We start from the raw sequence: 25,942 nt of genomic DNA, 5'->3' as shown, positions 1-25,942 counted from the left end.
TTTAGAATCCCAAATAGAAAAATTAGACTAATTCCTGCATTTACTGAAAGCTCTGTAATTTTTAATGTACTTGCATATATGTGATTACCCTTGAGTTTCTTGGTAAATGTTTGCAGTCAAGGATATTGCCATTTTCATTCCGTTACAGATTGTCATGACTACATACCGTGACAGGTATCTGAGGATTCTCTGAATGAGATAAAAAGACTGCGTTCAGTGAGCTAACTTTCTCACGGGGGGAGGCAAAGCACATACAGATGAATAAGTAGAGAAGAATTTCATGCAGTAATAAATGCTGTGAGAGACAACAACAAAAAAATACAGAATGGCTGTTTTGGGGGTGATGGCTGTTTTGGGGAGGGTGACGGGTACGGCACTGCTTTTGCGCAGGTCGTTAAGGAAGACCTTCCAGAGGAGTTGGCATTTGACTTGAGTCGTGGCTGAGGGCAAAGAGACTGTTGCGTCCGGATCTAGGAGAAGAGATGTAGGTGGAAGGATGGGCAGGCACAAAGGCTGTGAGGTAGAGATCAGCTGTTGGGTTGGAGGGGCCAGAAGTAGGCCAGCGTGACTAGCGCATAATGGGAAATGAGGAAGGAGGATCCAGATCCCAAAAGACCTGTAGGCCTTGGCACAAGGAGTGTGCCTTTACTGTGACGACGGTGGGAAGCATTTGGAGGGCTTTTAGCAGAGGTGTAATATAATTTCCTAAATGCTTTTTAAAAATCACAACTGTCGTGTGTGGAGAACGGACTGGTCGGAGGCAAGAGTTTGATGCAGGCCAACTCGTTGGAAGGGTGCTCCAAAGCTCAGGCAGTGGCTGATGGCCCGGACTAGGCGCCGTATCCGTGGAGATAGTAGGAGCTGATCGGATTCAGGGTGTAGCTCGGACGTGAGCATCCTGATAGACTTACTGATGGATGTCATGAGGAGAGAGAAAGAGAAGCAGCAAGGACGACCTTCAAGTTTTTGACCGGATGAGTTGTTTAGAAAGTGTTGCTGTCTGTCGACAGAGGGAATGTTTGGGAGTTGCAGATCTGTGGGAGAATACCAGTTGTCGTGTTTTGGCCGTGCTGAGTTTGGTGTGAAGCGGAGCAGGCGGTTGGATGTGAGCCCTCACTTCCAGAAGGTGAAGTGGAAACTGTTGGAGAGCTGATGAGATTTGCCTTAAGATCACATAACTGCAGAGTTCAGTTTCCCCGGAGACTTGACCCCCCTGGCTATCTGGGCTTGCCTGTGCATGTCTTCCCCCTGTTCTTGCACTTGCCCACGGCTTCTTGTTTCTTACCCATCGTGCGGCGGGAAGGGTCCAGGCTCTGAGTCCTCAGACTTCATTAAAATCTTCGCCTTGCCACCATGTAGCCCCGAGGATTGTGCTTCTCTGATCCTCAGTTAGTGGCCGAGAAAGCAGACGGTGAAGCCTGCCTTCCTGTTCTTGGAGAGATGGTGATAATAAATGTGAAGACTCTTTGAAAGTAAAACCGCAGCGTGAATTCAGGGGATTTCCATGGTATTCTTATGCTTTTACGTAAACCTAGTCTTAGAAGCAGGTGGATTTATTGACGTTGTTGATGGTTGCAGGTGAGAGCACAGAGCCGGGATAAACAGATAGAAGAGAGAACGCTGTCCCACAGGCAAGATGACAACAGGCACGCAACCAGGCACCAGGTACGGGCCTCGCTCAAGCTCCGGCCGCTCGCAGCCTGGGAGCCAAGTCTTGGCTCTCCTCGGCCCGGGAGCGGGCATTAGGTCTCTCCAAGTCTCTTGTTCCCCGTGGTATTTCTGAGTAACTCATCTTAACTCGCCTTCAGTTGTACACTCAGGAGCATATTTGCTTTCCAGATAGTAAAATTTCATGAAATGAGTGCTTCTGCCTCATAAATGAGGGAATTGTAGTGCTTATGAAAATAATGGTTATCACACGTAATCTTGATTATTTCCGAGATGGTATTTGCTGCTCCATGTCGCATCTCCTTTTCAACCTTTTGTTACTTTCAAACCCCCTCGCTGTGCTGGCATGGTTCCAAGGTCGCCAGTGACTTGCGCTTAATAGCATTTGACACTTGAGGATGGTGTCGTTTTTCTTCTACTTCTCTCTTGCCTTGGATTCCAAGATGCTACTTGGCCCTAATCTTTCTGCTTCTCTGAACATTCCTGCTTATTGATGACACTTAATTCCTTGTTCCTTCGTGACTGCCTTGGGTCTTTGCTCTTGCCGTTTTTCTGCCTAACTCTGTGCCAAGAAGGGATTGTGTTTATCCTTCAAGACCTTGAACACTTCTCAACTGTTGTAGAAATTCTTCCCAGACCTCCTACCATTGAGGCAGTTCTTCCGTGGGTGTTCTGTTGTAATGTTCTCAGGATGCTGGTTTAGCCCTTGTCACATCTTATATATACGTAGCTCATCATGCGGTTGTCTGTTTCTGTGATTAGATTATAGGTAGCTAGCTGAGGAAGCCTGGTGAGGAGGGAGAGGTTGGGATTTGGAGCGAAACAGATCTGGATTTGAATACTGTGATTCTGTGATACTAGCTGTGTGGTCTAGGGCAGGTCAGCTACCCTCCTTACACTTTATTTCCTTGTTCATAACAAGGACTGAATAATAACTACGTAGTAGGGTAGTTGTCCGACAAAATCCCCTTCCCTGGTGCTTGGTAGGTAATAAGCATGCCATAAGTTGTAGCTGCTCTTGTTTTCATGGTCCATCTGGGCTTCTAGTCTGACTCAGTTTAAAAGTCTTATTCATTCTTGTATCAGTGCTTGGAAAACAGTAAACATTCAAGAAATGCTTATTGAATTGACATACCTTTATTTTATTCCTGCTGCTTTGGCGGAGACATCCCTCCTTAATTCATGTTCTGTTTGATTTAATACTAAAATAAGTACATTCCTGAACCCATATTAACTGACAGTAACCATGGTGGTCTGGGAACCCAGTTTGGGATTTTAAAATCGCCATAGTACTCGTGGGGTGGCTGTCACACATTGGGCATGTTTTCTTTCCCTGCCCAGCTTGTGGTTTGTCTTGTGTTGTTACTTTTCATCTTGAAACTCACTGCCATAATGCATTTTCTAGCTAGCTTTTCAGTGTCCTCTTCTTGCCTTTCAGGCACCAACAGAGAGGCAGCTGCGATACAAGGAAAAGGTGGCTGAACTCAGGAAGAAAAGGAATTCTGGGCTGAGCAAAGAGCAGAAAGAGAAATATATGGTGAGAAAAAGTTAAATGATTAAGACGAATTCTTGCATTCGCATTTGATTGCTTTTGGTTTCTAAGTCCTGCCTTTGAGAATACCCTGGAAGGGCCCACCTCTAGCCCTTAGAGTTTGCCATAATTGCCCTCCACCCCCAGACTGGGTTGTTAAGAGTGGAAACAGGAGGCTTCAAAAGACAAAATGCCATTAGAATTTAGATGAAAAAAAAAAAAAATTCTGTTCTATACTTGTTTGTAAAGCTCACTTTAGTTGTAAAGGGTTAAATTTAGCCACTCGAACAAATAGCAGGATGTTGGAGATGTCTGTGTAAGGGAAGGTATTCAAACTAAGTGATGGTCTGTATATTTTAATGGGAAAACAAAATTCCTGCATAGTAAAAAGTATTGGGTGATATATTCTATAAGAAGATTTTTTGGGTAGTATTTTAACCTTTTTTTCTAGTTTTAAAAATAATGATTTTTTTTTTTAAGATTATATTTATTTGAGAGAGAGAGCTCATGAGCTAGGGGAGAGGAGAGGGAGAAGCAGAATCCCCCCATTCCCACCCCCAAGCAGGGTGGGCTTGATCCCAGGACCTGAGCCAAAGTCAGATGCTTAACTGACTGAGCCACCCAGGTGTCCCCAAAGTAATACACATTTATAGTAGGAAATACAGAACACAAAGAGAAGTATACAGAAATAAACATCAGTCCTACTACCTAAAAAGTAGCCATGTTAGCATTTGGAGATATTTCTTCTTAGCCTTTTACATAATGCCCAATTTATGTAATTTGGATTTTACTGTAAGCACAGCTTTGGATTCTGTGTTTTCACTTAAATAACTTGAACTGTAATTTCCTCATTTCATAAAAATTTTTCAAGAAATTTTTTGCATAAAATTTAACTGTTAAGTAAAGATTTATTATAAACATGATTTATAAATATGTTTGACTGATATTTATAAATGTGTTAAATGCTTCCTAATGAAAATACCAAAAATATTAGAGAAGAAAAATTCCAATAAAAATCACCCTCTGAGATAAGAAGCCCCTTCCCCTTCCCCGTGTTTTGCTATGAGATCTCTCGGGCTTTTCCTGGTGCATATTTTTATCTTTTCATGGAATTGGAATATTGGCTTATTTAGGCATTAAGTTATTTAATGTATGGCTTGTGGATACTTAGCACAACTTCACTAAGGCAAGAATATGCCAAACCATGTATTTACTTTTTTGGTCATCCTCACTGCCTTGAAAATGATAATATTATGAATGAGATGGATATGGTGCAGCAGGAAACAGGTGGTGGGCGGATCTGTAGCTAATTGCCTGCACCAGACTGTTGGGTTTGTAGAGGGGAGGGTTCTAGGAGTGGGCTGCCAGGTGTAAAGTTGTATGCCTCCCTCTGCCTTGTTCAGTGTTTCTGTCCACAAATTGGGTAGATGTGGAAGGAGTAAACATGATAATAGCATTTACTGAATGCTTATGTGTGTAGGCACTAAGCATGGTTGTGTTCCCATCATCTTTATGACAACTCTTTGTGATGGGCGGTGTCTTAACTATTTCATAGATAAGAAGACAGAGATTTGGAGTAGTAACTTGCCCAGAAATCATATGGGGGGGGTAGAAAGAATGTCTGAAGTAAAAACTCCTGAAATTGAGTTTACAAACATCTGCTTTCCAAAATTTGAGCTAGGTTATTTGGATCCAACCTTCCTGTTAAAAATGCTGGCTAGGATATTTTTTTTTAAGCTTAAAAAAATGTTTATGAAACTAGAAGGAAAAACAAACTTCATATTTAAGAATCTGAATATTAGATGCAAAAGATACAGGTCAGATGGGCCCAGAGGAACCAGAAGAAATTGTAAAAGGGGTTGAGGTCCTGGGGAATAGTTTTTTCATATGATAATACACATGCGGATACTGTACTGTTCTCCCGGGATGAGCCATCCACTCCACTTAACAACCATTATCTTCTATTCTCTGGGTGGGAGGTGGAGTCTGGGATGGAGTGGGAAGGGCTAGAATCAGAGGTTTTAAAAGGGAAGTTTCCCTTGTGGCCTTTCTTTCCGGTGCCAGGATATTTGTCATGACTGCCATGGTGAGATTTGATACTTACTGAGAACTGGCTTACTTTTATGCTTCTGATTTTCTATGAGTATTGTCTCCTCCTCCTCGCTTAATATTTAGCATAGTGTTTTTTAAAGGGGCCAGCCTGTGTTTCCCATGCGCCCTGTGTTTCCCATGCGTCGGGGCTGGAGAACTCAGGTGGCAGCTTCAGGCCTTGGGCGAACAGCGTCATGGGCGCAGCAACTGCGGGGAAGGGACTTAGCAAGGACCACTTAGTGTTGTAGCCCCTTCCTCGTTGAGGCTTTTCCTTTCGGTCTAAAATGTGAGACTCTTTAAGTCTCAAGAGATTTTGTGTATTTTGTTTTGTTCTGCTTTGTTTTGCTTTTAAACACGGGAGTATCCACCAAGGTTCCTTCCAGATCTCAAGATTCTAGGAATTTGTAGTGCCTTTGGCTTTGTTACATTTTATTTATTTGTATTGTCATGCACATTTTCAGATGAAGAAATGGAGGCATAGAATTCTGACCCTCGAGGTGCTCATTTAGAAAGAGAAGAATGAAACTCCCTTTTGAAGGTGTAGGAGCATTTTCTTTCCAGATTCACTAGAGTGGATAATGGTTGTTTTTGGCATTAGCCTGGTAATAGTGTGTCTTACGCTCAGTCCCCAGTGCCTAGTATAATGCCTGGCATATAGTAGGCACTAAATAAATAGCTTATAGTTGTGCTTGGCCCTCTGTTTGGCATTGACTGAAATGAAATAGATTAAGTTCTTAGAAGCAGTAAGACTCACACTCTGATTATTTTCCTAGGAACACAGACAGACCTATGGGAATACTCGGGAACCTCTCTTGGAAAACCTGACTAGCGAGTATGACTTAGATCTTTTCCGAAGAGCACAAGCCCGAGCTTCAGAGGATTTAGTGAGTATTAAAACCTTCAAGCTTATGGACTGCTTGTGAAAGTCTTGTAAACTGCCCAGAAAAGTGATAGTAATTGATCAGTTGATGGGAAATAATGAAAATCTTTTTCCCTTCCCTCAGCTATCCTTTATCAGAATGATCCTCCTTCCCATTCATATTTAAACTTTATTTCCCCTCCTCCCTTTCTTTTCCCTGACCACTTTTCCCTCTCCATCTCACCTCCCAGAAGGACCTGTTTGGTGGGAGTGTAGAGGCAATAGCGTTAGACAATAGGTGCCCCTCGGTCTCAGTCGGGCAATTTGCAATTCTGAGAGCCTCTTATTGGTGGCTAAGCCTCTCTTGTTCTCTTAACAACCCCCTCCCCCCCAGGAGCTAGCCTTTGCAGGCTTTTGCTAGGCTCTCCGTTCTAGCTCCAAAAGAATTAAGAGAACAGCATAGAGGAGTAATGGAAAAGGCTGTGGTCATATGTTTTTTTTTTTTTTTTTTTAAAAAGGTTTACATACTTCTCGAAGGGGTAGATAATTTACAACCATACATTTTTTTTTTAAAGATTTTATTTATTTATCTGACAGACAGAGATCCCAAGTAGGCAGAGAGGCAGGCAGAGAGAGAGGGGGAAGCAGGCTCCCTGCTGAGCAGAGAGCCCGATGCGGGGCTTGATCCCAGGACGCTGGGATCATGACCTGAGCCGAAGGCAGAGGCTTTAACCCACTGAGCCATCCAGGCGCCCCTGTGGTCATATGTTTTATAATGGAAATTAATCTTTGACCTAGCCACGTTTTATCTATGAAGCTGGTTTACTGTTCTGATTTATTTTTAAAGATTTATTTATTTATTTATTTGACAGAGAGAAAGATCACAAGTAGGCAGAGAGGCAGGCAGAGAGGGGGAAGCAGGCTCCCCGCTGAGCAGAGAGCCCGATGCGAGGCTCCATCCCAGGACCCCGGGATCATGACCTGATCCCAAGGCAGAGGGGCTCAACCCACTGAGCCACCCAGGCGCCCCTACTATTCTGATTTTTGTTTACAGTTAGTTTCACTTGGTTTTCATACCCTAGGCAGAATTTTTAACAAGATTGCTTAAAAAAAATTGGTACCTGTGATTTAACAGGTGAAATGTGTTGAGGGAAACTTAGCTTGTAGAGTGAATATCCTCTTTCCTTTTTTTTTTTTTTTTTTTTAATTGTGTCAAATACTTGATTCACAAATCCTCAGAGACTTGTGGGAACCTTGGAGGGGGCAGAGTTTGGTAGTTGCTTTTCTCCTTCCTGTTCTGGAGCAGAGTATTTCCTATCACAGCTCTCCACCTGGTTAGACTTGAAAATTCGTCCTATAGTCACGTCCTAACCACTGAGTGGGGAGTGATATCCAGAAATATTTTCTACCTCATCTGGAGTAGAGTCCAGTGCTAAAGCACTGTCCATGTTTCAAAAATATGTTTTCAGGGACCTACTTTGAGAGGATGGCCCTGTATACCTGTGGATTTATGTCACACAGATCCATACAGCTTTAGAGGCAGATAGTAAAGCACATTCTAGATAATCTTTCCTGGTTGGTTTTACAGTGTTTGGTAAGGGCGGGGCGTTTGTCTTTGTGGTAGATTTCCTTTATCAAGTGGTTTGGTGCGAGCTGATGAGAAACAAAATTTTACCAAGGACTTGGTACTGAGGTTCTGGAGGTGAGGCCCACCCACAGCATGGTAGGGAGCAGAGGAAAGCTGCGGTCTTTTGAGACCTACGCTTCCAGGCAGTGTAGATTGTGAGTTTCCTAGAAGCCATCCTGACTATCTGTGTCCAGGTGGGCAGCCCTCTTTAGTGCAAATTTCTCATGCATTAGAAGTCAGTTTGTTTTTTTTTTTAAGATTTTATTTATTTATTTGGCAGAGATCACAAGTAGGCAGAGAGGCAGGCAGAGAGAGAGAGGGAGAAGCAGGCTCCTTGCTGAGCAGAGAGCTGGATGTGGGGCTCAATCCCAGGACCCTGAGATCATGACCTGAGCCAAAGGCAGAGGCCTTAACCCACTGAGCCACCCAGGCGCCCCTAGAAGTCAGTTCTGTTTTTTCTCCTGGCCTAGCATGGTGGCATGCGAACAGGCATACTAGAGACTTTTTGAAAGCAAAGGTGATCAGTCGTAATTCTCTGACTTTCTGATTTCTTCTCTACAATAGGAGAAGCTAAGGCTGCAAGGCCAAATCACAGAGGGGAGCAACATGATTAAAACAATTGCTTTTGGTCGTTATGAGCTTGATACGTGGTACCACTCTCCCTATCCTGAAGAATACGCACGCCTGGGACGGCTCTACATGTGCGAATTCTGTTTGAAGTACATGAAGAGTCAAACGATACTCCGCCGACACATGGTACGCCATCTTGGGGTTCTGTGATTGTCACGGTGGAGCTCTGGATGTTGACCTCTACTTGGATGACCTCCGCCTCTAAGCCTCTCTCAGTGGCCCATAGGAATGGCACAGAGGCATAGGAAAGGGCAAGCCATATTTCAGGATGGGGCCTGGCCGGGGGCAGGTGGCACCCGAACCAGCTGATGTCCTGGAACCACATCTGTCACACACACTGCCTTGTCTTTTTTCTTGCTGCCTGGTTCCATTTCTCCCTGGGATACGAATTACCTCTGCCCACAGTTTTTATGTGTCCCAAACTAGATAAAAACAAGTGGACTTCATTAGACAGAGCAAGGACGACGTGACTCACTTCATATCCCTAGCAACCAGTGGAGGCAGGAAGTGCCCTGTAACTGCTGAATGAATGCGTATTTAAAGGAGACAAATTATGGAAATAACAAAATGGCTCCTTTGGTGCCTTCTCCCGAGTTTAGTGCTTTCTGGTTCCTGAATATTGTCCTCCTATTCAGATAGGAAGACTCGTTTTATTCATATATATACTCACTAGGTATTTTGTAGCTTTAAGCCATTTTTTGTTGCCTAGCTGTAGAGTGAAAAATCTCGTCTTAAATAAGGGAATTTCTGGGAGCAGGGATGGGGAAGAGAGGAAGGAGTGTTTCAGGCGGGCACCTTCGTTTTCCTGTTTCTGTCGTCCCAGTGCAATTTGGCTCTAAGACCTTTGAGGGTGTACCTCCTTCCATCCCCTTCCACTTTTATTTCCCAGGTTTTCTGTGTGCTGAGCTTCTGTGGCCCAGGCTTTCCCAGAGTTCCCATTCTTCCCCTCTTTTTTTTTTTCTTAAAGATTTTATTTATTTGACAGAGCCAGTGAGAGAGGGAGCACAAGCAGGGGGAGTAGGAGAGGGAAAAGCAGACTTCCCACCGAGCAAGGAGCTCAGTATGGGCTTGATCATGACCTGAGCCGAAGGCAGATGCCTAATGACTGAGCCACCCAGGCGCCCCGTGTCCTTCTCTTGTCCCCAGTTGGTTTGGGGGATAACTGCATTTTGTGTTCTCTGGAACAGACACACTGTAGTGTTGCAGCCTAGAACCGCCCCGTTGAGTTCAGATTTCCAGACTCCTGCACACTTGACTGGGGGCAGGGGGCTCTAACAGATGGAGGACTGGTAGGGACACTGGGCCACAGGGATGAGGGTAGCAGAGGACTGGTCTCCGTGATGGTAGACCATGGAGATAAACTAAAATCTGGTTCTCCTATGTCAAAGTAAGGCTGGTATTTTTACTGATGTGAACTGCTGACCATTTAGGTTTTACTTCTTTTTGTTTCTGGTTACTTAGTGGCGCTAACCAATGTAATAGCCTAAAAGGGCAAGACATAATAGTAGGTGGGGAAAACAGGGTTTGGATAAATCTGAGGGTCAAGAAACATTTTTGAATATTGGTGGATCTGTATTATGGGGAGGTACAAAAATCGATTTTCAGGTAATGGAAACCCGTTTTTTCATCTACACTTCTGATTCCCATTGCTTCATGAATAATCGCTGAAATGGGCCACCTTTGGCCATTTTTGGCTTCTGTTTCTAAACAATTGTTGCATTAGTTGGGTTGTTGGAAAGAGCCAGCATGAGTAAGCAGGTGGATCTAGCCACAGAGCTTTCTTGAAGCGATTCCAGTTAGCGTTTGGATTTACACGTGGCAGTGGGGCCTGTCTTGAGTTGGCCAGAAGTCAAAATACAATTTAATAGAAAATGTTCCATATACATATGCTTCTTAAATGATGGTTTTTAATGTGTTTGCATAAAACCTTATAAGAATTCACATATTTACAGCAAGGGCTGACTGGCTGCATTAAATCCTTTCGCAGTTGAGGGGGAAGAAAGGGGGACTTTGTGCCCCCTTGTGGCCAGCTGTCCACCCACCTCCGCAGTTTCTTCCTCCAGAACCAGGCTACCTTGCCTGGTTTTTAAGCCACGGAAGGGCGTCCTCATCTTCCTTATATAACAAAGGGAAAACTTTGGTGTGGGGGTTAGTCTTTGTTGTCGTGGGTGTCTTTCCTAATCGGAAGAAAAGACTGACAGTGAGGCGGTCGCAAAGTTTACTGGTAAAGGCGAACATGAAGTGTTCCTGCCTTTCCTTAGCAACTCTTAAGCTGCTGGAAATAAGCTGCTCAAGAATTTCCTCTTGGCGCAGGGCGTTTTAGAATCGAGGGTATTTTTTTATTTATCTGGCTTTTACTTAGTAGATGATTTTAATCTCCTGGGTTGAAACAGGGCCAGAGTATGATCTAGAAAACTTGTTCTAAACTGCTATAAAAATACCATAAACACATTCCTATGACTTTAGAAGCTGTTAATTGTTTTCCAAAAAAAAAAGAAAAAAAAAACTTGCAGTACGTTCTCAAGTGTGTCCAGTTGTCTGTCATCTCCGCTAACTAAATTTGACCTGTGATTCATTTTCCCATTTGAGCAGCAGTCTTGTTGGGGAAGGCTTGTTTCCCTGATACGAATTCCATTCTCTTGTAGGCTAAATGTGTGTGGAAACACCCACCTGGCGATGAGATCTATCGGAAAGGCTCCATCTCCGTGTTTGAAGTGGACGGCAAGAAAAACAAGGTAAGCAGGTGCGGTGGTGGAGGGTGTATATTCACAGGTCCCGGCAGCAGTTTGTTCCGCCTCCCATCTCCCCCTTGTAGAGGTGATAGGACTCTGCTGTTGACCAAAGCACACTTTCTGCCTCATCAACACTGACGATAGGATCTTCAGGTTTAGGCCTTTATCTGATAAGTTGAATCACTGGCCCATGTACGAATTCTCTTTCTCTGCTTCCAGATCTACTGCCAAAACCTGTGCCTGTTGGCCAAGCTTTTTCTGGACCACAAGACGTTATATTATGATGTGGAGCCCTTCCTGTTTTATGTTATGACAGAAGCGGACAACACTGGCTGTCACCTGATTGGATATTTTTCCAAGGTCAGCAGGATCTAGAGATTAAGAAGCTACTGGTCCCAGCAGGGTGATTGATGTTGGCATTTGGGGACCCAGATCACTGACAGGAAGAGGCCGGACCCTGGGCAATGATGACAGCCCTTCCCTTAAGGGTTGGGTGGGAAGGTGTCGCAGAAATCCATGTATCACAGATTGTTTAATGAAAGTATGCGATTCTTTATTAAAAGCTTCTGGTTTATTCCTTTCTGGACTTGTGGCTTAGAGCTGCCTATTAATTACCGGCCAAAGCCCTGCCTACTAACCCCGAAGCCCACATTTTGTAGTCAGGCCAATGCTCCTGGCTTTGCTCTCTGTTATTAGCCTAAAACCAGGAATATATTCCTTTTCTAGCTGGGCTTATTCTGTGATAACGCCACTGTGCTTTTGAAAGCTGAAGGCCAGGTTTTGCTTTTGACTTTTTAAGAGAAACTTCCTTGAAATCTGATTCACATGCCACACACTTCACTCGTTTAAAGCCTGTACCTCAGTGGCTTTTGTTTTGCCAGAAGAGCGCAGCAACCACACAGGCCCTCCTGTGTTTTTGTTACCCGAGCAAGCAGTCCTGCCCGTTGCCCCTCAGCCGCTGCCAGCCCCCGCCAGCCCCCGCCAGCCCCCTGGCTCTAGGAGTTTGCCTGTCACGAACATTTTCCATAAATGGAACCGGACAGTATGTGATGGGAGTGTTTGTTCAGTCCCTTGCAAACTGGAGGCTACCTGGTGGGGATGATCTCTTTTCCGCTAGCCAGCCCCCTTTTGAAAAATTACATTTACAGAGGGTTGCCCTGACCGACTCCACAGTCAACCCCTCCTGGCCTTGCTCTGACTAGGAAGAACTCCGTCCACCCCTGCCTTAAATTGATACTCGTCTCCGAGCAAGGGGGCACCTGGCATGGCTGGCTTTGGCCATTGTTGTAAACAGTGTGGGTGGAACAGCTGTGAGTGTGACAGCCACTCCCCGGGACTCCCTGACCAGACAGTTTGCCAGCAGCCTTATTTTGTGTTTGTGGGACTCCTGACACCTTGGGTTCTAAGCTCTCCTGACATGCTCTCATCTGTTTTGCTTGTGACTGTAGGAAAAGAATTCATTCCTCAACTACAACGTGTCGTGTATCCTCACCATGCCTCAGTACATGAGACAGGGCTATGGCAAGATGCTCATCGATTTCAGTAAGTGGGACTGCTCTGGCCTGAGCTCTGGAAGCTGCGGGGCTGACGAGACCAATTGAGTTTCTGGTTCCTGGCATGCAGCAAGAGGATGGATGTGTAGACAGAATCTGAAGGTCCCGGGTCAGCCGGTGTACCTGGAACGTTCGGTGAATGCAGGCCTCAGTCACTACCTGATGGTGGGGGAAGTAAGGGATAGGACAGAAGGTTCCTGATTATCCCCATTTGAGAGAAGGAACAGCACATGTATGATGAAGGCTTCAAATCTGTTCCTGGATTAGGGATTTCAGTTTTGTAAGGACTTGTCCAGTGGCAATCTGTGTACCTGATAAAGGCCTTGGGCCTCTTTAGTAGTGTATTCTGTATTTGGGAATTTGCCTACTCGAATTTATTTTTAATCCCCAAATCTGTACTCTTGGCACGTCTGCAGTCACTTGTGGATGTGCACACAGCTGCAAAAAGGAAGTCACCACGTTTTCTCTGCTTCGGTTAAACAAGCAGGTGCCTTGTTTTGGCTCTCCATGTAAACACATGTTTTTTTCAGTCTGTTAGTGCCATGCTTTTCATATTTTTGTGCATTTTTTTGCTGATTCTATTTTAATTTTTTTAAAAAGATTTTTATTTATTTGTCACAGAGAGATCACAAGTAGGCGGAGAGGCAGGCAGAGAGAGAGAGAGAGGGAAGCAGGCTCGCCGCTGAGCAGAGAGCTCGATGCGGGACTCGATCCCAGGACCCTGAGATCATGACCTGAGCCAAAGGCAGAGGCTTAACCCACTGAGCTGCGGAGGTGCCCCTTACTTTAATTTTTTTTTTTTTTTAAAGATTTTATTTGACAGAGAGATCACAAGTAGGCAGAGAGGTAGGCAGAGAGAGAGGAGGAAGCAGGCTCCCCGCGGAGCAGAGAGCCCGATGCGGGGCCCGATCCCAGGACCCTGAGATCATGACCTGAGCCGAAGGCAGCGGCTTAATCCACTGAGCCACCCAGGCGCCCCCCCCTTACTTTAATTTTTTAAAGGATTTTATTTATTTGAGACAGAAACAGAGCGTGGGGGAGGGAGAGGGAGAAGCAGGCACCCCACTGAGCAGGGAGCCCAGTGTGGGACTTGATCCCACAACCCTGGGACCATGATCTGAGCTGAGGGCAGACACTTAACAGACTGAGCCACCCAGGTGCCCTTGTTGCTGATTTTATGTATTTATTTATTTACTTACTTACTTAATTTTTTAAAGATTTTATTTATTTGTCAGAGAGAGAGCACAAAGCAGGGGGAAACATCAGGCAGAGAGGGAGAAACAGACCCCGTGCCGAGCAGGGAGTCTGAAGTGGGACTCCATCCCAGGACCCTGGGATCATGACCTGAGCTGAAGGCAGATGCTTAACCGACTGAGCCACCCAGGAGTCCCTTGTTGCTAATTTTAAATGGCCCCTAGGTGTAGTGCCAGAACGCCAGGTTGTTGTGCTGTGGGCCGGAGTTCGATGCTAATGAATCAACCTTGTATATTTAGAAAGGTATTGTTAAACAGAAACACCTAAGACAAGGTAACCATAATGACGGGTTGATGAAAATATGACCAGAGGCTTACAGAAACCTAACCCAGGTTCCCCTAGGAGCAGTGGTTAAGTGTTCACTAACTAAGTGCTTGCTGTGATTTTACAGAACATAACACCTATATAAATGATGCGAGTCAACTGTATTTTATTCAGTGTTTCCTGTCCTACAACACTCTAGTCAGAATTATAATTCTTAGAGTTAGCCTTCCAGTCCATTGCCTTCCAGCTGTGGGAAGTGATGAACTCAGGAAGTGGCACAGCCCACAGAGTAGGGGCCCTATATCTTGGAACAGGTGACTCCTATTTTATAAACTTGATTCTATGTAGATTTTCAAACGTATATAAAAATGTGGAATAGTTAGATAATAAAAGCCCTTGTAATGTATGATTAACGTTTCATGGTCAGTCTTGTTTTACCTCTATTCTCAACCTGTTACTTTCACATCTCTAAAAGATAAGTTCTATTTCATGTTAAAAAATCCCCCCCCCAAAAAAGTCCAAACCTCCCCAAGTTACTTAATACTCTAAGTTACAGTGTTCAAATTACCCCGATTTTGTGATTTTTTTCTTCCTTTTAAAGAAAACGCACATGTAGTTATTTTTACTTAGCTCCAAATAGAATTGATACATGGGGATTGATAGATGTGGCTTGTAAATCCCTTTTAGTCTGAAAAGTTCCCACTCCCAGCTCTTGTATTTCTTTCCTATTTATTTATTGAAAGCCCATTAGTTTTCCACCAGCATTTTGCAGAGCGTGCATTTTGTGAACTGCATCTCCATAATATTTAACATTAGATGTTCAGATGTTAGAACCAGAGGCTACAGGATACTCAGTACTGAGAAAATCTGTTCTTAAAATTGAAAAATTTCAAAATACATAAAAAATGACATAATGAAATGGCTCCCCATCTCTGTTCCAGCACACACCTACCGATTACTGTTGTTATTAACATTTTTATCTTGTGAAACCTTCCAGAGTTTTCTTAATGTCTATTACAGCTAAATGCGAACACACCATTCTTCCCTTTTGGCTTAGCCCAAGGCAGCACTCTGTACAGTCAACCGCCCCAGCTTGAATGTCTGACCCCTAGTTGGTACCATGAAGCAGCCTGTCCTTGAGTTTTCTGTGTTGGCATAGCAGTGTTTGCGATTAGGATGAAATAGAGCGACTGCATTTTGTTCCTTGGTAGGTTACTTGCTTTCCAAAGTGGAAGAAAAAGTCGGCTCCCCGGAACGTCCCCTCTCCGACCTGGGGCTCATAAGCTATCGCAGTTACTGGAAAGAAGTGCTTCTCCGTTACCTGCATAATTTCCAAGGCAAAGAGATTTCTATCAAAGGTTAGTTTTTGGCTCTTGAGGATAGTTGGTACCCAGGATATTAATGGCACTGGACATTCCAGCTTTTCTCCTTGGCCCTGCTCGGCTTGGTCACCTGCAAAGAGAAGGCCCCCCTCAGTGCTTCATCTGAACAGGAGAACGGATGCCCCCGGATGTGGGCCACTGCAGAGACCCTCCCAAAAGTGCTGAAGGATTCCAGAGCATTTGGCCCTTTGGGAATGGCTATATGATTTTGGTTTCACAAACCTGGAGTGGTTAACACTAGTTCTTAAACGAAAGTCCAGAAGGAAGAATGATTGGTTTTTTTTTTCCCAATTCTTTGGGAAATGTAAGACCTGATAAGATAATGCCTGTATATTTATGTAAGGGTGGAAGAAAGTAGGTCTGTTTTTGACCTTGATTTCTGTACGGGTCAGAGTGATTTCTTGCTGTTGTATTTCTCTTTCATAGTTATTAAGGACCCATCAAATAAGTGTTTTGTAAGCTTTTTCTGAGCAGGTTGGGTGCAGTACCCGGCTCCAGTCATCTGGGTTTCCTCTAAGTGGGGTGCGGGGCTTGGGTTGGTAGGGGTCAGTGAAGGTGTGGGACTGTACTTTGGCCGGGTTCTCAGCAGCGCTTCTGTTTCAGAAATTAGCCAGGAGACAGCTGTGAATCCTGTGGACATTGTCAGCACTCTGCAAGCGCTTCAGATGCTCAAGTACTGGAAAGGAAAACACCTAGTTTTAAAGAGACAGGTAAAGTTTTTTTGTCAGCTGCTGGCTCAGTGCTGAATGTCTCTTGAGACCTAGCAGAGCAAAATGGGGCCTTAATACCCTAAAAGTAGCCTTCTCTCTCTCTCTCTCTCTTTTTTTTTGTTTTTAAGATTTTATTTATTTATTTGTCAGAGAGAGAATAAGCAAGGGGAGCAGCAGGCAAAGGGAGAAGCAGGCTTCCCGCTGAGCAGGGAGCCCGAAGTGGGGCTCGATCCCAGGACCCTGGGACCATGACCTGAGCCAAAGGCAGACACTTTACCAACTGAGCCACCCAGGTGTCCCTAGCCTTCTCTTCTTAATGGAATTTGCCTACATGTACCTTTTATTGGGTCTCTCTCTCTCTTTTTTTTGAGCATGCAGTGATGCCTGTTGGGCTTACTTCTTATCTTATCCTTTCTCTGAAGCTTTGAGTAAGCTCCTGTCTCCGATTTGGATGACACAAGCAAAGGAGCTCAGTTAAGTAGCTTTGTGTCATACAGCGCTTCTAACGATTTTCTTAGATTGGAGCAAATTCCCCACCTGTTTTGAGGGGAAACCTCACAAATTCCAGGGCTTGTGCACTTTTTTCTCTTTTAAAAATATTAAAAAATATCTTTGTGGAAGTGCACTTAAAAGATATATATATATATATATATATATATATATCTGAGCATGAAGCCTGATGCTGGGCTTGATCTCACAGCCCTGAGGTCACCACCTGAGCCGAAACTAAGAGTCGGCTGCCCAGCCTGCTGAGCCTCCCCGGTGTCCCTCATGTAAGTGCTTTTAATTTGTTTTAGTTGACAGACCTATAAGGGAAGGTGAATAAGTTCTTTCTGAGGACAGTGTCAGCAGCAATGGGTTTTTGTAGGAAAGCATTTTCTAAATCAAAAGATAATTTTTTTATACCCGTTTCCTTCCATAGTGTATCGTTAAACTTTTGGAGATTCTTCCTTCACTAACAGGCATTTTGGAATCCATATATAAAGACATTTTCGTTGAATGTGTAAAGTCATTTTTCCTGTTGTTCTCCCGCAGGACCTGATCGACGAGTGGATAGCCAAAGAGGCCAAAAGATCCAACTCCAATAAAACCATGGATCCAAGCTGCTTAAAATGGACCCCTCCCAAGGGCACTTAAAGTGACCTGTTACTCTGAGCCAGCGAACCCCAGCAGTAGGAATCCGTACCCTAGGGATCTGTCTGTCATTTCTGTTGCTCTTGTGATTGGCAAGTACAGTATCCTTTGGGAAGGCCATCCCCCTCAGGACTGTCCTGGCTCCGACCCTCGTGTTCACTGCAGACGCTGGTTCTGAGGAACTGCTGTTTCGGCCTCAGTGAGGTTGCCTGGATGGGATCTCTGTTAGACTTGAGAGCAGATCCCTCGTAGCACTGACCCAAGGTGTTCTGTTTGGTACTGTACCTGTCCAGTCACTGGTTCTCCTCATGTCCTCTAGCCCCACGAGGTTGTGTTGTGTCTTCTAAACTTTGTACTAGTGCTGCTTGCTGCCGGGTCACCAGACTTCCAGACCATGGTTTGCCGCCACCAGGACCTTTCCAGTTCCTCCTTACATGTGGTTTTCTTGGGGGGGTGGGGGGAGAGCAGGGAAGAGGTAACATTTCTGACTGTGTACTGGGAGGGGTCCATTCCCTTCGGATTTTAGCTCACTTTAAGTTTTTTCCACCATTTTTATTGAACGAGGCCGGGTTTTGATCAGTGTCAAGCTGACAAGAGACCAGTATTTGTTTAGCCTCTCCCAGGGACTCGTGTTGGCAACTGCACACAATTTATCCAAATGAAATGGAGAGAAGAATTGACAGGTGGTGATTCTCTACTTTGATTTGAGTTCACCGGTGGGCCGCGTGTTGGTGGAAGGGAACAAGTCCTTTTTTGCCTCACCAGAAAGTGCCCAGCCCTAAATGTTTTCCTTTCTTGTGATCCCCTGCCCCTTTTGTCATTTGCAGGGGCCAAACAGTGTCCAGTTCTCCCTCTCATGCTGCATGCTAACCGGTTCATTAGACTGCAGAAACCTCCCCCTCCCTGCGCCCCCCCCCCCCATACCTGTCGCTTGGATCTGGCACACCTGTACTTCTGCCTCAGTTGCATTGATTTTTGCCCACACCTCCTCAGAGAAGTAGGAAATGATTGCACCTGACTTCCGGCTCTCCTCTCAGCCCTTGACTCAGCAAGGCAGAGTGCCACGGCCACCCCGCACCCCCACCCAGCATTTGCTTCTCCCACTGCGCCTCACCCTCCCTTGAACCGAAGTGCTCCTGCCCTTCCAAGAACAACTCCATTTCCTTTTTGGGATTTGACACCGTTCCCCGCCCGGGTCTCTGCTCTCCTATTTTTGGTCTCAAGCAAAGGAAGAGCCGCTCCCTCTAATTTCTCCAGCTCATTATAACCCGCTATCTTGGGGCAGCTCTGGATGTAGGACATGTGCTCCCCTTCCTGACTTGGTCTCCTCCAACGCTGCTGTCCGCGTGTGGAGCCCTCCCCACGGTCCCGACTCTGGTCATTTGTGCCTTTTCTCTCGTCCTCTCTGTACACTACTTATCCTCACTGTGGGTTGGGGGGAGCTCCTTTTAAGCATGTTCGGTGGCAGCTCCCCGCCAGTTTCAGTGTCACTGTTAACGTTTATCCAAAAGCAACTTCACTGCGGGTTTTCTTAAGGGGTAAAGGTCTTTGACCGAAGCTAACCCTTCCCCACATGTGGTAGAATGTGCTGTTCTCTATCTACTCCTCAATAAAGCATGTTCTCTGCTCAAGCCTTTTGCACTCAGGAGCTCTTCCTTAAGTCTGGAAATGGGGCAGCCGACCTGCTACTGATGGCGAGCTGGCTGTTGACGGATGTGGTTTGTGGCTGTGGAATTTTGCTCTGATGCAGGCTATAGAGAGAGCGATTACTCTTAACTTGTCTAGTTGGTGGGATGAGTTCTCTCTGCCTCACTTGGTTGCAGCTAAGAGGTACGCATAATATTGACAAGACCATATTCCTTTTTTTTTTTTAGCTATATGCCCAACATGGGACTTGAACTCACAACCCCAAGATCAGGAGTCGCATGCGCCTCCGACTGAGCCAGCCTCGCGCCTCTGTGTTTGTTACTCAATCTTAAACTCATTTTCCTGTGATTTCAAGGGCAAAGGCACGGCAGGAAGTTAGGATAGACAGGGTACAGCGGATACTTGGGATGGGGTACGGGCTGGTTTATCCCTGTCTCCGAGTTCATTTGCCATTAGTGAGCGTTGTTGCCTCCAGTTATGGATTGTCTGCTTGAGAGGATTTCTGAAAGCCCCCTTGTCTTATAGCACTTACCCAGGGCAGGCAGTCGGGGCCAGCACTTATCTGGACGCTGGAAGTTGTGTTTGCTGGGGTGGTTTTGCTTACCATGGAAGGGTTGAGAACCCATCCCGGTGAATAAACTGAAGGTTCTTTTTTGTAAGGTTAGAGTCCTGTATGCCACGTACTGGGGGCAGAGACTACGTTGAAGAGAAGCTTGAGGTTACAAAAAGACCCTTTTACACTGTTAGGTTGATGTATGCCCAGAGCTCCCTCTTCTACATACTTGTATCAAAGGGAGGTTCTGCCTCACGTTTCAGAAACATCGGGCTAGGTGATCTGAACCATGCGACTGGGTGCCGAGAGGTCAGGGCACCTGAAGTTTTGTGCAGCGTTGGGCCCCCAAGACTCTCTGTTGCCACCCGACTTTCCTTACTGAAAAGTAAAAGGAAGGTTTCTCTGGTTTAAATCCCTCAGGTATGGGAACAGAGTGTTTACTTAGCAGTGTTGTGTAAGACTGCCCCCTCTGGCTCTACCTGCAGGAGAGCAGCCCTGCTGTTAGACTCCTTCCTTCGAGCAAGTCCAGAGCTATTCCTGGTGGAGCTTCTGAAACCCTTGAAGTAGAAATGCCTACTCCGTATCTGGAGGAAGAAGGGAACCCCTGGCATGTGCTGGTTGCTTCCTGTATGCTGGCATGCTGGGTGCCTTCCCACTGCCTCTGTCCCTCATGTCAGCCTCGGCGCGGTGGAAACGCACTGGAGTGGCGCGGGGAGGCCGGGAGCCTAAGGTGACAGCAGTGAGAGCTGAGAACTCCCTTTAGTCTGTCCCCCTGAGCACTTCACTGTCCCCTCTGCTCTTTGCTTTCTCTACTTCTTTAGTTCTGTAGTGATTAGTCATCCTTTCCTTTTTAGTTAGATTTCCTGGCTTCAGCCACAGGCCCCTGTGCTTCTGGAGGCTTCCATTACCAGGGAAATGATGAAACCGGTGGAAGCTTTCAAATGAAAGATTTTAGTCCATCCTGTAAGTAGCACTGGGGGGACCAGAGACCCAGGTATGGGAACAGAGAGTCCCCATTCTGACACAGCTGCTGACTTAGGAGTAAGCAGTCCCGTAGGCGCTGTGGCTTGACTGGTTCTTCTCCTCACCACTCCTGTAAGGTGGGTATTCTCTGCCTCTGCCTCTTCCTCGTGGGAAAGCTGGAGGCTCAGAGGTCTTGCCTCTGGGTTATGGAAAGCCAGCCCTAACTCAGATTCCAAACCCATTCATGGTGCTGTCACGAGGCCTCTGACGCTGCTGTGTGTTCCATGTCTCTCCAGGCTAAATAGGGAGGCAAGGAATTGTTAACAAGATGGTTTGCCCTCTATGAAGCAGGGGGACGCTTTTGACTTGGCTTTGTTTTGTCCCTGCACTTCTGGGCAGATTGCCTGCCTCCTGTTAGGAATGGCCTCGAATGGCATTGATGTGAAGGCAGTTGGTTCAGGTCAAGGTTGGGGCTCCAGTAGAAAAGACCACAGCTTGCTTCTAGTACACATTCCTTCTGGAAGGCGGAGTGGAGTGGAGCGCATCTTAGAAGTATATTAGTAACTTCAAGGGAAGTTCTAAACCTGGCTGCGTTTGAAGAGCAATCGATAAGCCGAAAGGCATTCCAGAAGCAGGGTTTGTGTGAGCGGTGCCCAGGTCAAGTGATCAGCAGTGATCCTTTCTATCTTTTTTTCTCTTCTGACCTTTTGAGAAGAGTCCTAGCATTGGATCCTCTTGAACGCATATGAGGCAAATAGGCCACATTTGTTTACAGTTCAGAAAATTGAGCCTTTGAAGTTCATTCCTACACTGGGGTGAAATAAGAAACCTTGTTTTAGAGTACCTGGGTGGCTCGGTTAAGTGGCTCCCTTTGGCTCAGGTCATGATGTCAGGGTCCCTGCTCAGTGGGGAGTCTGCTCTCTGCTCGCTCTCAAATGAATACATAAAATCTTAAAAAAAAAAAACACCAAACTTTGGTTTGAAACAAAGTGTACATGAGCAGGTATGAACCCTGCCTTGGCTCACCCCAAGGCCCTGAATGGGCTTGTATGTGCAGGCTGAAATAACAGGTCTGCTCGGGTGAAGCTGAGTGACCACCAGGGGAGCAGGCCTGACTCACTGTGGCTCTCCACTTCCTCCCAGGGCCTCACAAGTGTGCATATATACAAAATGCAGCCCAGGGTTCTGCACGTTATTAAAGTGAAACCTCCTTTGCTAAATGTACGGCGTGTGCTAGGAATTCTAGAAACTATCTGCTCTTTACGGGGATCCTGGAATGCTAGTACTAGACCCACGGGTTTTGCCCCAGAACTTTCTGCTACAAACTTTTTTCTGACCGCCTCTTCCAGACTCTTTCCTGCTGCTGGGGGCAGTTTAATTGCCCACTTCCTTTGTGGCATCTTCCAACAAAATGCCAATGAATGTCACTGAGAAGGAAACAGGACTCCCCGGTGGTGACAAATGTCCCAGGTGCTGGTTGTCTCTCCAGTCTTGTGCAATCCCTGTCCATGCAGGTCCTGCTGCGACCATTTGGGGGTTGGGGGGTTTGTTTATTTGTGCCCAGAAGTGGAGAAAATAACGTGCCTATTGCGCAACATGAGCTCAGGGGCTCCTCCCAGATCCTCTCCAAGAGATGTAAACACCTTATCCTCTACAAGTCCCGGTTCATTCCAAGAAGCTACTCTTTCCTTAACCGGGTGCTGGTTTCTGGGAACAGCTCACCATGTGTGTATCCCAGAGTTATTAGAAAGCTACACTCCAGTCCTAACACTCACACAAGCCTGGTGTAGTAGGTCCTCTCCAGAGCAGGGCAACTAGCAATTTCTCCCATTTCTGGGTATGTGTCTCTGCTCCTCCCAGTAAGATTTTTTTCCTTCTTGAGTGGGCTGGACTTTTAACTTGTTTTGATTAATCGAATGTGGCGTGATACTCTGGCAGCTTCCGCTTTGGCTGTTGGAAATCAGCGGAAATGTTTCCAAAGCAGAGTGAGCCATTGTGAACAGTGAGGGCTATGTAAGAGAGACCACGAGGGAGAGGACCAAGAAGCTGCAGCCGATAGCTCCCCAATCCCAGACCTCTCCCCACCCAGTGCGGCCTCAGCGGTGACCCCTGCTGACCCCACAGTTAGCTAAAGAAATGCAGCTGAGTCCTGCCAACCCCGCAATTGTGAGAAAGACTGTTGTAAGCCGTTCATTGTTTGGGGATGGATCCATACACAGCAATGGGAAAGGCAGGAGGAGAACTTTTGAAACGAAAGAGCTGGAATTCAGTTTGGCCCCAGAGGTTCCGTCAGCTGATTGCCTGTTACTGGGAACCAGATGGGCGGGCGAGGGCCACCACCCTGTGTAACTCCAGGTGGCGCTCTTCCTACTCCATACAATGGGAGCCTGGGAACCCCTTCCATCCCTGTTTGGCCATTCAGCTTGTCTTGCTGTCACTCAGATTGCTTCTAAAGTCCCTGCCTGGCCTGCGAATCTTAGCTACCTCCTTACAGAAGTGGATCAGGAAAAGTGAAGGATATACTGCCCTATAGACCTGGCTTGTCACCCCTGCTCATCCACACGGCTTCCCAGTGCTTTTTTTTTTTTTTAAAGATTTTATTTATTTGACAGATCACAAATAGGCAGAGAGAGAGTGGGTAAGCAGGCTCCCCGCTGAGCAGAGAGCCCAATGTGGGGCTCCATCCCAGGACCCTGAGATCAGTGCCCGAGCTGAAGGCAGAAGCTTAATGCATTGAGCCACCAAGGCGTCCCGGCAGCCCCCCCCCCCCGCCCCCCCGCAGTGCTTCTTACCTTAAGGTCCCAGATCCTGGCTTTCAAGTCTGTCCATAAGCGGACTCAGCCTACCTAGCTTTCATCGTTCCACAATACCTCGTCTCAGTGCAGCTGCCTTAATCTATCCCCTTTCCTGTTTTTGCTGGGAAATCCAACACTTCCAACAGCACCCCCATCCCCAAGTGTGTCGCATGGAACACAATAGTATGGGCAAAAAGGATACTGTAGTCCTAGAAACTTGGAAGACACTCAGTTAAAAAGTATCAGTATGTCTCTTGACATCAGAGCTTCTCAAAACCTCCTCCCTGTGGGAGTTTTCCTAGAGGAAGACACAGTAACATTTCCTAAAATGATCTCTGGAAGGAGCCTCCCAGATGACTGGTACAATGGAGGCAGGTTCTCGAAAATTTCCTTCCTACCAACTCATTTAGCCCCACTAAAAAGGAATTCCTCATGAAGTTGTTTTTTTTTTTTTTGTTTTTTTTTTTTACGATTTTATTTACTTGACAAAGAGATAGCACAAGTAGGCTGAGCGGCAGGCGGAGGGAGAAGTGGGCTTCCCATTGAGTAGGGAGCCTGATGTAGGGCTCCATCCAAGGACACTGGGATCATAACCTCAGTGGAAGGCAAGAGGCTTAACCGACTGAGCCACCCAGGCGCCCCTTGGAATTCCTTGTGAAGTCTTAATTCGGCCTGAGACTTGACTGTGTAATTATGGTGTAGACCAAGTAAAGCAGGGAGAGGTTGGGTGTTGGCATGAAGGTACCTGGGCTCAGATACTGACTCTGCCATTTCCTGAATAACTTCGAGCACATGGCTTATCCTCATCGCAGGGGGAGGACAATAATTGTGGAAGGAAATCTGCCTTGCAGAATGCCCGATTTGTACACCCAGTGCTTATTTGTACAAAAAGATGTGGACCTTGCATTCTGGAGGAGACAGATAACAATACATGTGATTTCTAATTGTGATCAGTGCCACGAAGGGAAAAGGACAAGGTGTGTGAGCAGAACTAGAGGGGACCCTGCCTGAGGACGGGCCTGTATTTGAGGGCCTGAACAATGAGGAATTAGTCCAAGGAGAAGTGAAGGGATGGCGGCAGTGTTCAGACAGTGGGGACACCTAGGTGCAGACCCCAGTATAAGGGGTCCTTTGTGTGTGTGAGGGCCTTCGAGAAAGCCTCCCTGGAGGGGGAAGACCTGAGAACACAGGGCCTTGGAGGCCTTCATGAGACCGTCAGGTTTTTTTTTTGTTGTTGTTGTTTGTTTGTTTGTTTGTTTTGAGACCGTCAGGTTTATCCCAAGAAGCTGAACCGTAGCCAGCAGGGGATGGCATGACCCAATTTCTCATTTTAAAAGCTCAGGCTCCCAGTGAAGAATGGATGGGCCGGTCTGGCAGTAAGATGGGAAGCAAGGAAGTCTCCCGGGGCTGCCTCCCGGGCAAAGCCAGACTGATTTGTATTAAGGGTGGTAGGGGAAGGAATTGGAGATGGATTTGGAGAAACCAAGAACCAGGGCCTATATATTCCATGTGGGGAGCGGGGGTAATTCCCAGGTTTCTAGTTGGAGCAGCAGGGTACAGGGAGGCACCATTTGTGGGGGTGCCCACCACGGTGAGGAGTGGCCTTGGAGCAGTAGGTGAAGAGTTCAGCGTTGGGACACGCAGAGTTCGAGAACTACAGGATAGGCGTTCCAGAAGCAGTAGCTGCTATTATTTATTTGCTTTCTAGAGACAGAGACTCCCGGAGGACAGGAAGTGTGAGTCAAAACACTCTCCAAGGACCTCTCACCGGCCAAGCGCCGGCAGTGGCACAGAGATAAAGATGAATGGGATGTGGTCTGTGTACTTGAGAGAAACGGAATTGGAACATCGTGTGTTAAGTGTCACGGAGGAATGTTCAGTGGGCTTGGGGAACTCATAGGAGGGAGAGAAGGGGTAGTTCCCAGCTTGGGAGGACTTTACAGAGACATTGACCTCAGAGTAAGAATTGCCCAGAACGCCATGTGCAGGAACCAGAAGCTTGAGGGACGTGGTGAGTTGGAGAAAGATCGGTGGAGAGCAAGGCGTGGGCTTTGCACATCTCAACTCCCTGTTAAGGGCATTAGGTCTTCAAGGACCAATGTGTCCCCGACTTCTTCCATCCTCCTGGTGCCGTCTGAGTTCCCAGCCAAGTGCCAGCACAGAGAGGAAACTTATCAAACATTTGGTGACTCCAGTTTCTTTTAAATGTCCCAGTCTTCAAACACAAAAGGAAAATCTTCCGTCTTCGTGCATCCTTCAAGTTTGGTAATGACTGAAACACCTCTTGGTCCCACAACACTGAGTGGGGTGAGGTGGGGAAGGCACTGGGGGTGCCCCGGGAGTGAGGGGGTCGGGAGTGGACGGAATAAGTGCGTCCACTGGGGTATTCTGCCCTGGAGAGGGCTTGCACTGCTCCTACCCCTGGATTGCTCGCTGGGCATGGGTAAGGTGGGAGAAAAAGACCAGGGAGGCCTGAGTTTTGAGTCAGGGCTCATGCAAACTGCCAGTCTTAATATAGAGGCTTTTTCATTACAAGCAAACAGAGGACT

At 46.4% G+C, this 25,942-nt stretch overlaps 1 protein-coding gene across 2 annotated transcripts in view; it reads left to right on the top strand.

Annotated features, from left to right (window-relative positions):
- Nucleotides 1-19,066, top strand: part of KAT7 (lysine acetyltransferase 7) — a 33,797-nt gene extending 14,731 nt beyond the window's left edge. The window contains exons 6-15 of one of the 2 annotated variants that reach the window (XM_045986196.1): nt 1,579-1,665; nt 3,107-3,205; nt 6,064-6,174; nt 8,341-8,532; nt 11,052-11,141; nt 11,358-11,498; nt 12,587-12,680; nt 15,421-15,567; nt 16,195-16,301; nt 17,337-19,066. In XM_045986196.1, the coding sequence (XP_045842152.1) occupies nt 1,579-1,665; nt 3,107-3,205; nt 6,064-6,174; nt 8,341-8,532; nt 11,052-11,141; nt 11,358-11,498; nt 12,587-12,680; nt 15,421-15,567; nt 16,195-16,301; nt 17,337-17,438 (1,170 nt within the window). In that variant the 3' untranslated portion in view covers nt 17,439-19,066. The remainder of the gene's footprint in view (nt 1-1,578; nt 1,666-3,106; nt 3,206-6,063; nt 6,175-8,340; nt 8,533-11,051; nt 11,142-11,357; nt 11,499-12,586; nt 12,681-15,420; nt 15,568-16,194; nt 16,302-17,336) is intronic. The other variant, XM_045986197.1, reaches the window with a different exon arrangement.
- The last annotated feature ends 6,876 nt before the right edge of the window (nt 19,067-25,942 follow it).

This window comes from Meles meles, chromosome 18 (genome assembly GCF_922984935.1).
Source record: "Meles meles chromosome 18, mMelMel3.1 paternal haplotype, whole genome shotgun sequence".
NCBI lineage: Eukaryota > Metazoa > Chordata > Mammalia > Carnivora > Mustelidae > Meles > Meles meles.
Note: the sequence above shows the minus strand (reverse complement) of the source record. Positions and strands in the feature narration are given on the sequence as shown.